The sequence below is a fragment of the Camponotus floridanus genome, unplaced genomic scaffold, assembly GCF_003227725.1.
Source record: "Camponotus floridanus strain SB8 unplaced genomic scaffold, Cflo_v7.5 scaffold43, whole genome shotgun sequence".
Lineage (NCBI taxonomy): Eukaryota > Metazoa > Arthropoda > Insecta > Hymenoptera > Formicidae > Camponotus > Camponotus floridanus.
The window spans coordinates 29,597-43,210 of NW_020229581.1; the positions used below are offsets into that span (position 1 = coordinate 29,597).

Genomic DNA, 13,614 nt, shown 5'->3' on the forward strand with positions numbered 1-13,614 from the left:
CGAGAGCCATGTCTTTCTCTACATTTTTAATTAATTTCGAATTTAGTTTAATCATACATATTGATATTGTGTTTTCTGTTTTGCGAGAAACTAGTACCAATATAAGAGTTTGAAAAATAAATATTATTTCTTTTTGTCTATTGCTGATGTCGACTGATATTTCTTTGATGTCTTCCTTTTCCTTACATTTTTAATTACTTTTGCTTCCAAGTTTTGCAACCAAAGATGTTGAGTTTGCATTTCCTTCTATGCGAGAATCTGATTGTAAAAGTTTTTTGATGAGTTTTGTATATTCGCCGGCAAGATTCGCTTCCATGTTTTGTCAATCACTTTAGTGTAAACTTTCAGATCGTAGGATTTACAAAAATTTTGAAATACTTTATGTAAATTCCTATTTATTTTCTGCTCCATATGTAATGATTTTAATGATTGAAGAATTGTGTATGCGCTAGATGGAAAAAACAATATTTCGAAGTTGTCATTTTGCATGTCATCTTCAAACTCCTTGTACAGTTTGGTGAGTAATATTACTTTGCCGGTTGTTTCTGTTTTCTGATGATGGTCACTCACAAGGTTTATGAAGACATTATTGTACCAATTTGATATGATGTCATTTTCCCATCCATCTCCTTTTTTCTTAAAAATGACACTTTCCTCGTTTTTCAAATACTTTTTAACTGTTTCATGTTCATATTCATAAATATAATAAGGTGGTAATTTATGACTACCTGTAGCATTTGTACAAAACACAATATATAGACGATCATTTTTCAATTTTTCTATATCAATTTTGTTCTCATCTTGGTGTTGAAAATTCGCACGTTGAAAAAAAGTTTTAAATTTTATAAATATTCGGTTCATATTGTAAATATTATCTCTTTTAATATTTTTTTCTTGCAATTGATGGTGTAAATCTTGAATAAAAATTTTATCGCTGTCTAATTCTTGTTTAGTTTTATCAGTATCTCGCGTCAGATTTTGCGAAATCTTAGGTAAATTTGGAGATTTATAATTAGTAGATTCTTGTTGATTCTCTTTCATGTATCTTGTCAAGAAATTTTTTTTTCCTTTATGTTTTGACGACTCACCAACCTCGTGCATAACTTGAGTTTCTTTAGTCTTAAATGGCTGTTTGGAAAAGTCGAGACTTTGTGAATTTTCAGATAAATTTGGAGATTTATTATTAATAGATTTTTGTTGATTCTCGAAACGTTTTAGATATACATGCAACAGTTGGCTTCTTGCGGAAACTTTTAATGGTCCACCTAACTTACGCATAAGAATTTTTCCTGTATGCATAAATAGTTGTTTGGTAAATTTTTTCGATTCTGTAGTCTTTAGATACCAGTTATGCAATGCACGTTCTAATGGTTCATATTTTTTGCTTATATGTTTTTTCTTTAAGTTTATTTCTTTAGTGGCCAATTTTTTTATCTCATTTGCATCATGTTTAATTTTGTTAAGTGTACTTAAAGAGATGTCATACTTATCAATAATTTGTTTTTCATTGATCGAAGTATCTTTTTCTAATTTATCTAAAATTTCTATTTTTTTTTTAAGCGAAAGATAGATTCGTTTTTTGGTTGACATTATAGATTTTATTTAAAATTATTCTCTCACTTTACTGACTTTATAGATACTTTTAAAACTTTTGGCACACAATATGAAAGGCCGAATATAATACTGGCAACTAAAAGTTGTTACAGTTGGTTGTTCTTGAGAAGGTATTGAGAAGGTAATGATCACAAAACATAACATAAACAAAACATAAACAGTATCTAACAGTCGTATATCAATTCTCTAATTTTTTCATTTTTATGTTTATCGTTTACATATATTAATATTCGCTAAAACATTATATTGTTTATAATTGACAAGGTTTATAAGACGATGAAGTTAACCGCAAAAAATTGTGAGAAAAATTGTTTAAGAGAAACATGTATTATCCTGTAAATATAAAAGATTTTATTAATCTTTCCATTAATTAAAAATCATTCTTAGAGAGAAAAATATAAATTGATTATTTATTTTTTCATTAAAATGTAATGAAATAGATACTTTGTATATATATGTATATACATATGTATATAGGCATGATATGCCCTGATGTGCTCGAATCGCGCACTCGCGTTTATATATTTCGAATAAAATATAAAATCTCAAACAGTGTATGTTAAAAAACGTAGGTTTTAGACTATACAATTTGAATATAGGGGACATACCAAATTTTTATGCTTCGATGAAATTCGTTTAGATTTAGGATTTGCGTATAACTTTTTTAAACTATACACGTTATAAAAAGTATTTCAGGAAATAAAAGAATCTTAACTCTAGTATTGATTACATTAACTCTAGTATTGATTATTTTAACTTTAGTATTGCAATTTAATAGATTACAATTTAACTTTAGATTACAATTTAACTTTAGATTATAATTTAATAGCACATAATTTATTTGGATAATTGTATTAATCTCAAATGAGTTTAAAATTTTTTTCATTTTCATCATTTTTTAGATTCTTTTAAGGCATTTTTATATGCTTGGTATATTTTTTTACAAAGTTGCAAAGTTTCTTTTTATTGAAATATCACTGTTTTTTGTAAAAATTTATATTGAATTATATTTAAATAATACATTAAACAATAGATTTTATATAATAAATTTAAATATTTACTGATTTTGTTCAAACTGGTCACAATCGAAAGCTTTCATCTACATTATACAAAAATGCGATTAGATTCATGATTACGGCTTTAGTTCATGAGATATTTTAATCGAAAATTTATTTGATGTAAAGTTTTGAATAAGCTATTTGATAGCAATTCGACATATCGAAAGCAGTGATTCTCAATGATTGGATCCAATTCTTATATGTACATCGCTACCGCGTAGCTTGATAAGCAAAATAAACGCATTAAATCGTAAAAATATAAACTTGAATGCCAATTTGAATATAGAAAAAGCTAATAGTAAAACGGAAAACAGAACATTTTTAAAAAACTTACTGTATGCTAGGATAATAACTTTTATATTAGAAAAATAGATGTTAAATTTAAAGAAAAGATTATAGAAAAGAAAAGATCCATATAGATTTATCTTACTGTAATTATTGAAAAAATATTTTATTTGCATTTTTTTAAAATAATTATTGTTGCTTATGCAGTAAAAATAAAAAAAATTTCATCATGACACATTATATATCATAAATGTATCTTTGCGTTTAAAATATTAAAATACTATATTTTAAAATATTCTTAAGTTCTTCCTACATTTATTATTTAATATTTTATTTTCTTTCTAATATACTTGCTTCTTTTAAGTTTTAAAACTATAAATATGTAATTTCTTTTTTTATTCTTATTTTTAATATGTAGATGATTAAATTGAGCACACCACATATAATTTATATGTTAAGTATAACAATAATAATTAAATAAATAGTAAAAATCGTACATATCTTTTACAGTTGTTAGTGTAGTATTTCATTTCCAAATAACAATGAGTTAATTGCTAATGTGCAGATTGCTCAAAATATAATTTAAAATATAACAAAAATAATAAATTTTTAAAATATAAAAATATTTATGTAATATATAAGAAAATATAAGAACAAATTTAATTTACATGAATTTTAATTATCCGTAATAGATTCTGTAATAGATCTGTAAAAGTTAAATTACGATAGAGCAATAAATAAGACAGACTCGATTCTTTCATATTTTTACTTGGTGTAAACTTAATATATATATATATATATATATATATATATATATATATATACTTATTAACGTGTTTACAAAACATACAATTGTGAGAAAAGCTTTAGCTTTCTCTATTCTCTTTCATGCAAAGACGGTTAAACATTCTCTTTGTAGTTTTGCATAAAATAAAAATCCTAATATCTGCAATTCGCTGTCGTTGGTCACTCATTCAGCACGACAGTGAACTATACAGGAAGGAAGAAGTTTTTGACTTCCAAAATGTGAAATTGTGTTCACAGATCGCTGATCGTAATAAGTTGCCGCAAATAAATTGTGATCATGCATATTTTATAGCAACGCGATGGCATTGCTTATATTATGAATAAAAGTTCGAACGCTTTCTCTTACCGGCTATAGTAAAGTATATATGCATAATATAATTGAATCAGCCTATATCTTAAACAATGAAATGGATGTCGAGACAAGAAAACAATCTAAGAATACTTTATTGGTGATACAAAAAACGAATATCATAAATCTTAAATATAATTTATAAATAATTCATACAGATAAAACGACTAATAAATATCAAGATAAATGTGTCAAAAGAGAAAAAATTTTATAATTGCATCTGCCCATTGTGGCCATAATATTTTATCGGAAGATAAGTACGAACATAAGAACACATCTACTCTTTTTTGTCTTACTATGTAGGAAATCTTTCAACAAAAGATACGTAAAAATTAATTATTGACTAATAATTGATTTAACAATAAAAAGAAACTAATTAAAGATATAATATCTATTTAAATTTTTATACGAAATGCTCTGCAAAATAAAATTTATTTACAGTCAAAATTTTTTATATCTTAGATTTTAGATATCAATTAAATTTTGAACTTGCTTTATCTCTCTTATTAATTTAAATTTTTTTTAAGTTTAGAATAATCTCATTAGTACATAGTTGACTTATAAATATCCCATATATTACAGAGCATCATGTATTATATAGTTTTCTAACAAATAATACTTTCTCACGATCGTAGAGATTAGCGTAAGAAATACGAAACTCGCGAAGTGAGAAGTGTGATTTGGAATCTTCATTAAGATAAGATGTCAGGTACTCCGAAAGAAGAACATTATTATCTAAGATATCATCGGCTTCCACGCGCTATTGTCGCTTTGAATCGTCGCTGGCTGGGCGGTGAGTTGCGGCTCTGCGGATTGCAGCATGGAAGCTTCCGGCTTAAAAAAGTCTATGATAGGGTGATAGTTATAATTGATTCTTCTATGTGGCTCGTGGTATTCGTCGTCGAAGCCTCCGTTCTGCAACCTCGACGTGGCATCCACGTCCTGGTCGTATGGTTGACTATATCTGTATAAAGGAAGATTTATTTCGTGAAGCATTTTAACAATCTCGAGCAAAATTATTTATTTATACATAACTTTAATATAATAAAAAATCACCATATTTTGTTTAATCTTAGAAAAAATTAATATAATATTGAATAACGTATTTTGAAAGTTTCACCAAATAAGTATTTGATTCAGTAGCTACTTAATTAGATCCTGATATTTATATTATATATGTAAGAATACTTTACAGAACTTTTAAAACCAAGTATTAAAATTTCAATTAATATATTTCTCTCTTATATGTAAAGTTAATAAATTAACTTAATTAACTTAATTTAAATTTTTATAATTAATTTTAAACCTCAAAAAATTGATTTTTTCTATCAATTTAGATATCATAATCTAACGAATTAATAAAAAACAAAGAGATTTATAACAAAGACATTTATATAATTTTTTATTAATAATAAATTGATAAATTATAGAATCATTGCTCTATTTACCGGTTTATGGTCGAGTTACTATGGGAAGTCTCTGCGTAATCGTCGTGAGAAGTGGATTCTCGTCTAAAGGGTGGCCTATTGGGTCGATTAGGTCTGCCGATTTTAGTCAGCGGGCCCTTGTAGCCCGGTGCTCGCGTGTTCGGCGCATGCTGCTGCGGTAATTTATCATATGGTCTCGGGATCGGCGCGGGTTTTTTCGGTCTGTTTCTGCTCGGAAGAGTGAAGGTGGGCCTGCTCGTCACCTGCACGTCCAGCACTGGATTCTTGTTGCTGGAGACTGAAAAGAAAATTGGATGCATTCGCCGACGAGATCATTCGACGCGTAGACAATGATGATCAATTTCAAAATAAAGTACCATGATTGGAATCGTAGTTCGAGGTGGGAGTGTATTTGCTGATGTGATTGAGACTGCCTTGGAAATCGTCCTTGGAATCATTGATCGTCACAAAGTCCGCACCTGGGAATGTCTCCTTAGTCTTCATCGGGGGATCCTTTTGATGCGGCGGGAAAATCTCGGAGTAGCCGTGTACGTGACAGCTACAGCAAGTCGGAACTTTGAATATATCCATGTGCAATCCCAATTTCTGATCCCAAGTCAATAGTCTGTGATAATTGTAAATTTGTACGCAGGAAGACCGGTAGTTTTCGGAGATGAACGAGCAGGTTGAATGTGGATTACTATAATAAGATATGTTAAATGTTATTAAAATTTAATTACTTAATAATATTTAAAAAATAAGAGAGTTCATAATTTGAAAAATAAGGTATTATTAAAAAGGATTATATTTTTTCCTTTAATAATATATATTTATGGTTATATAAGAAGGAATATTAACTTTTATTATTTCTGAGCTCTTTTTTTATCGCAGTCATATTCTGCACAAGACAGCGCCTTATAATTGGCAGATATTTCGTGATTCTGATCAGATATACTTCATTTAACTGCTTAAAATGAAATCATTACGTAAATTGATAATTAATGTCCAAATAAATTACCTTTCTTTCTTTAATACGTAACGTTGCCATACTTACGAGCACTTTTCCAATCGTATCGTCTGGGTGTGTTCGCCTGTATTTATTATATACTTCCAGACTCCGGAAGCAGCTCTCGCCAATTGCGGGCGAGCATACTTGACAGTCGATGGACAAGTGAAACCCTCCTCCACATTGTCAAAGGGATTGTCGGATCTTCTGAGACCAAAAATGGATGGTAAAAATAAATTCCATTACGCAAATAATTAAAAAATGATGTACAAAGTGTATTTAAATATTTTTTAAATATTTTATTTAAACGCAAATTTATTAAGATGTAGAATACGCTGAAATATAATTTTAATATTAACTTTAAAAGAAAAAAGTAAACAAGAATATTTTTATTACCTTTTAATCTCATTGCTCTCGTATCTGTTCTCGTATTTATTCTCCAAAGGCAAGGGACTCGGTAATTTTTCTTCCTCGCTTCCATAATCTTGTGCCTTGTAGTCAGTCAACAATGCCGCCACCATTTCCTTATTGGATCTCAAACTCCTCATAATCGCTTCGCTAGAAAGTTAAGGCCGCTGTTAACGGTTTTTTGCTATAACGGAAACAGACAGTAGAGATATTTTCTCCAATATAGAAAAACCTTTTCATATGCATTTTTTGTTTGAAAAGCTGAGGATAATGTAGACTCTAGAGAGTTATGAAGTTTAGGGAAATTTAGCAGAGAGAAACTGAATGTATGCTCTATAAAAAAAATAATTATTGTAAATTATTTACAACAAGAATATACATATAATTAAAAAAAATTTTAAATAAAAAGTAATTATTAAGAAAAAATGTGTATAATAATTTTATTAGCTAAATTCTATTAATTTAACTTTTTCTCCGTCGTTTATTTATCTCTAAAATTCGATCATCTTTATTTTAATCATCTCAAAAAAGAGATACGCGAAAAGTGAAAACTCCGCGGGCTCGCCAATTAAGACGGTCCGAGAGATTTTAATCTCGCCCGTATGCAAATTGCCGCATAACAATGTTCGTCATTAATTCAATGCCGAAACGAAAGTTCCGGGCAGACTCACTGTGGATAATCATTGGCCTCAAGACACACTGTCTTCGTAAAGAAAGTGCATTCGTTTTCCGTGGGCCTTCTCTTCGGATCGTTCGGACGTTTAGACGGCCGTATGACGGGCAATCTTGATTGACCTGGAAATCGAACGAATCACAATTGTTAGTTAATGCATACTTTTATTCGCAATTGTTAAATCGCAGAAAACTGACCTGTGTAAACGTTCCTTCGATTCGGATGGGATGGTCTCGCTGGCCGCAACGATGTAACATACACGGGTCGCCGTCGTTCTTGCGGTCTTATTAATCGCAGTTCTTGAGCCTGTAATTTGAAAGAATTCAGAAAAATTCTAGAGAATTCAGAAGAATATTGTTTTTACGAAAATGTTCACAAAAACTTAGTATTTTTATTTCATCTCCGATTCACATACAAAAGATACTTCATCATAATTAATAAAATTAAAATTTTCCTCTTTCTTACAATTAACAAATATCGTCTAATTAATTATATTCATTAATTGTAATCATTTGTACGAAATATATAATTACACTCTAATGTATGCGAATTTTTATTATATTCTTCATAATTATCAGAGTCCACAGTATTGTCTATGCGCACTGACCTTAATGATCGTTTATATATACTTAAGAGAAATATTGTTTAAACCAAGTGTATTTTATACTGCATTAACAATATATGTTTTATTATCAATTCAAAATTCATACATTTTCTTGGATATTTATTTAAATATTTAACATATCGATTAAAAAACAAACAAATTATGCGTTTATCAATATCTTAATATATAAAGTTGTAAACTATTAAAATAAATAAATGTGATTGCTAGAAAAAAATCACAAAGTAGTCCAATTTATATTTAATGCGAGTTTTATTTTATATAGCTTATCGTCGAATCCAAAAGTATAATTAGGCTTGTCATAATATTACTGTTTATCTATATGCGCGCATTTATGCATGTCAAATAAATCTATTCGTATATATCCGTCTATATCCGTTCAAATCGCTAATTAATGTCCGGAATGGAAAGTCGCTCTTTCTCAACCGATGTATCTTATACTTGTATAGAAGCCACGCTACTCACGAAATTCACGAGATGGTCCTTCCAATCAAGCGTCGCAATAAAATATGTCGAACGCGTGTGAAAGTATTATTCGCATAAAAGGTACCGTTTAAAAGGCCGACGCTATTGAACTGGCACAAGTGAAACCGTACGATGTTATTCCTCCTAAATCCAAGAACGCTACAATCTTAATTGCAGTCCTTGATCCGGGAATATCGAGAGGAGGAAATAATGTTTAATTGCAAATAAAAATGACAAATGCATCGAATCTGTGTAATAAATATAATCAACGAGCTATCTATTAAATTTATGCAACCGACGCGAATGTGGACATTAACTTTTTGGTTTAGAAATCGCGTTTCATAGATCTGGAATATTTATTACAGGTTTCATATATAAAATTCAATATTTACAAGCATCACGCCGCATGAGAAACTCGCGTCTTTGCCAGGGAAAACACACATATATATATTATAATTAACCGATGAGATAAATCTCGTTGAAATTTACGATGAGTGGACACGTCAAACTCGACTTTCTACCGTTCGCTCGCCGGTGGTAGATAAAAAGTCAAGGCATGATAGATCATTTATGCGTGAACGTGAGTCGCATAAATTTGCGTTATTTTTTATTTGCATTTCAACTCACCTCCGGTAGCGCTTCGGGCATCTCATCCTCTTCCTCCTCGTTACTCTCTTCCGAATCGGAATCATCGGATGATATGATCTTTGCTATATCCATGCTAATTGGTAGCATCAATTCTCTGCTCGCATTTTCTCGTTGATTCCCGTCGCCTAAGAGAGATTGTGCTTCCTCGAGTGGCGGAAAAGTCGTTTCGTTATTGGATATTCTCGTAGAAATTATCGTCGCCATTGCCAATTTTTGTGGCGGAGACATGCTACGCATTATTGGTATTACTTCGCCAATTTGTTCGCGCTTTTCCGGTATTTTCATCGCCTATAAAAAAAGAGCCAAGTATTATTTTTATAAAATTAATGAGAACACATATTCTAGAAGTAGCATATTTTTTTAATTAATTGACATGGACAATTTAATGCAAAAATATTGTTACAATCTTATATTTATCTATAAATTAACAACATATTTATTTGTGCATATACACATCTCTCTTTTAAATAAATTATATTTTATAAAAAAAAGAGAATTTAAGTAACAAATAATATTATAAGTATATGCCAATTGACTACAAATATACAATTAATTCGAAAATTTACCGGTTCAAGTACAAATCTGTTTACTCACGGATGCCACTACTTCTTGTACTTTGCTTGTTTTGTTTTTGTCCTCGTCGAACACCTTCAATGTCGGTATCTTCTCTTGAGCTTTCTCGCCATCGTTAACATCAATATTGTCAGCATTCTTCTTGGCATGGATCGGGGACAGTAGCACGACTGTCTAGAGAATGAAATAAATAATCGTCGAGTATATTGTGATACATAATTTTTATAATTGTTGTAAATATCATATAAGCAAATCGAATCGTTGAGCATTAGCATAGCGCAATAAAATTAAATGATGCTTGCATCATCAGCTCTAATCAATTACTCAAAATTTTTTAAAAGTTAAACATTTAATACTTTCAAATTAATCGATTAAGTAGAGTTAATTAACTAATTAATAAATATACTTTTAAATATTATTAGCATCTGTAATTATTAACTATCAGGCAAATATGTGCTTGATGCAAGATATGCGGGATATAAATGAACAAATTTTCATAATGTGAATTAATAATATGTTAATCAACTTCCGATACTGCTAATTAGTGGACGTCGTGAGATTTAATGCAATGCGAGTGAAAACGGCGCGTGCGGTTGAGCGAAGGGACAATAAAATGCAATTTCCTCGGAGTAACAATCGTAACGAGCGTGCAACGCCACTGCACATAGTTGAGAATAAATCGCAAGCAAGCGTAAATTACGTTACACGTATCTCCTCTTGTTTGCCAAGAACGTGGTTCCGATTATCGTAAAGGAGATCTTTTCTTACGAGAAGGAAGCTCATCCGTTGGCATTTACGTTTGTTGCACCGGAAATGACTGTAATGCGCCTCTGCAGGAATTCGTGTTGCAAGTTTATGCAATCGTCAAAAAGAAACAGATCTTTAAAATCTCATCAAAATCGTTATACAAATTTAATTCCTTCTTGTATACACGATATATATGATATATTCCATTAACTTAAAGATATAATTTGTGTATATAATGTCCTCGCAAAGAGAGACTTGGATTTAGTGAAAGTAAATGGTCATAAGTTTTCATTACTCTTGATAGTCGACAACCTGTAATTGACAACTTGATAAGCATCCTGCAATTTAATTATTTTAACTAAGCGAGATAATTATTATGAGTGATGTATAATCATGTTGAAAGCATGCATGGAGCATTAAATTTATATTTATATTAAAAAATTTTAATTCATATTAATGGACTCAATATTGTACTTATCGTTACTTACATTTAATTAATGTTAATAGATCGATATCCTTATAATTAATGCTTATGAATTTCTTTATGTGTTTTAATATTTAATGAAATAAACCGTTCCAACAGAGATACGAGAAAATATTTCTCGTAAATCTTTTAATAAAAGCAACTAGTTTCGCTAAAATATAATTAAGTTTAAAAGAGCAAATGCAACCACGCACGCATGTAAGAGTTCATTGACCATAACACATTATATACGGTTTTAGTCCTAGTAAAGATAACTTCTCAAATGTAATATAAATGACGACTCGATTATATTATGCACTATATATTAATAATTAAAAATGTATTTTTTAATTTTACATAATAAAAATTATTCAAACATTATATTCTTAAGTAAGTATATAAAATTTATAATTATATATAAATATTAATAATGAGAAAAAATATAAATTATAATTAAATATTAATAATGAGAAAAAATATAATCTTAGAGTAATCGAGAATAAGATTGATAATAATCTTTAAATTTTTATCAAAAAAAAGATAGAAATATAATATATTTTGTGCGTTCATTCATCAAAAATAAAACTTTAGCTGATCATATATGAGAATACAAATATAAAAATTCATTTTTTTTACAATATACATTATTTAATTCCCTTTTAGGGTTAAAGCTCTAAATTATTCGCAATTTTTCCAATTGACGTAACGACCCAGTAATCATCGAGCTGAACGGACGATTTCACTGGTATTCACAACAGGTTCTTCAGCGAAGTGAACGAAATCGCGTGACTCTGTTTGAGCATTCCGAGATGCGTATTCCAGGTCGGATAATTTACGTTAATAAAAAAAGAAGCCTTTCGCGAATTCTCGCGCGAGAGCGAACTCGGTATTCCGGCACGTGCGCGGGGCATTTATTACTTTTCCTCATTCCAGTGGATCAAGGTCGTGGTAAAGGTTGTTCCACTTTGGACCGCGTAAACTGATGCAGGAAGCATCATACAAAAACTGAGAGAACGATGAACTTCATCTATTCGGCCTCAAACAATCTTATATGTAAGAAAATACTCTTTAACAAAAACCACTAGTTGAATAAAATTATCTCAAATATAAATAAATAATAACAACAGATTAAAATTCCTTCTTCGATGATTGGTACGAAAATCGTACATCCTATTTTGAAAAAAAGAGAGGAATTAGATCGAGAAAAATATATATTAGATAAAAATATTTTTTTATGAGATGTATATTCTTTTATCATTCTACTTTTCGTGCGAAAGATAAGAGCGTTAAAAACGTAAAAGCTTTATAATTTAGCAGTAGTTGCAAAATTAAAAAGTTAAAGTGGCAATTAGAAATTTCTATTTTTAATCACAATTGTAATATTAATCATACTAATTATATACTAATTATATATCGCCGAAACCAAAATTATTCTTACCAGCAACACCCAGCATAACCGTCTTATCCTCATCCTAACAAATCGCTAAGACTCATCAACAGTTTCAATATCAGTCAATATCTATCACAATTTTACTGTCACTATCACTGCAACTGATTATCAATCTCTCGACACTATTTAATTAAGAAAATATCACTAAAATGATGATTTCCACTTGAAAAACGAAATAATTATCTTCCGATTCACAAACGTCACGTGTTTGCACAGGATCAAGGCTGCCTTGAAGGATTCTTTATTTCAGAGGAATCTCTCGATGCCGATATTTGTTTGCTAAATCCACCTACAGCCGATCTGCTCTTCGAACTGGCGCGAAACGTTCTCCGGTAGTGGTAGGAGACGAGAAGAGTCTCCTCACGTGGTCCACGTGGGGATAATATAGAAACGCAAAATCTCCCCCTCGTACAACCATGACCGAGAAAACCGGACCGTCGTCGGGTTGGTGGATAAGCGTGTCGTACCGGAGAAAAGGAAGAAGTCGGCCACAAATCGAGCTCCTTCTCTCCGTTCGCACGAGAGAGTCTTTACTCTCAGTCAACAGACTACACGCAGCATCGCACTCTTGTACCGCGATATACAAGGTGCTCGAGGTTCATCACACTTTCTTTCATTCCCTCAGTTATATTCTTTAAGTCGATTTAAGTATCCTATAATAAATTTCCTAAAAAAATGTCGAAATTTCAATTCTTTGATCGTTAAATTTTTTTATTTAAGAATTAATTATGTGAAAAAATTGGAAACTATAAAAAAAACACTGCGTTCTATTCAAATTTCGATAAAAAAATGATTCTAAATTGAGAGACCGATAGGCAAAAAAAATGAGAAAGACGTACGGTACATCTTGTACACTATAATTGTATCAACGTCGGGTTAACAGATGATCAACATGCATTATTCTTTCTACGATGCCGGATCTAATACTTTCGATGTGACACTCTATTGTGCCGAGAAAGTTTTACCTCACCATTGATCATAGCGATCTTTTCTTCTCGCATGCGTAAAACAGGTGACTC

At 30.3% G+C, this 13,614-nt stretch overlaps 1 protein-coding gene across 2 annotated transcripts; it reads right to left on the minus strand.

Moving 5' to 3' along the window:
* Positions 1-4,688: 4,688 nt before the first annotated feature.
* LOC105258396 (neurotrophin 1) lies at positions 4,689-12,777 on the minus strand. Of its 2 annotated transcripts, none has more exons than XM_011269619.3 (10): positions 12,584-12,777; positions 9,957-10,109; positions 9,342-9,650; positions 7,825-7,933; positions 7,626-7,749; positions 6,943-7,104; positions 6,595-6,750; positions 5,918-6,240; positions 5,562-5,838; positions 4,689-5,077 (listed from the first exon to the last, which is right to left on the minus strand). In XM_011269619.3, exons 1-10 carry the CDS (start codon positions 12,614-12,616, stop codon positions 4,849-4,851), a joined length of 1,875 nt encoding a protein of 624 aa, XP_011267921.1. In that variant the 5' UTR covers positions 12,617-12,777; the 3' UTR covers positions 4,689-4,848. The 2 variants fall into 2 exon arrangements, with proteins under 2 accessions (XP_011267921.1, XP_011267920.1); XM_011269618.3 differs by having other exon boundaries at positions 4,849-5,077; positions 6,595-6,753; positions 12,584-12,776.
* Positions 12,778-13,614: the final 837 nt, after the last annotated feature.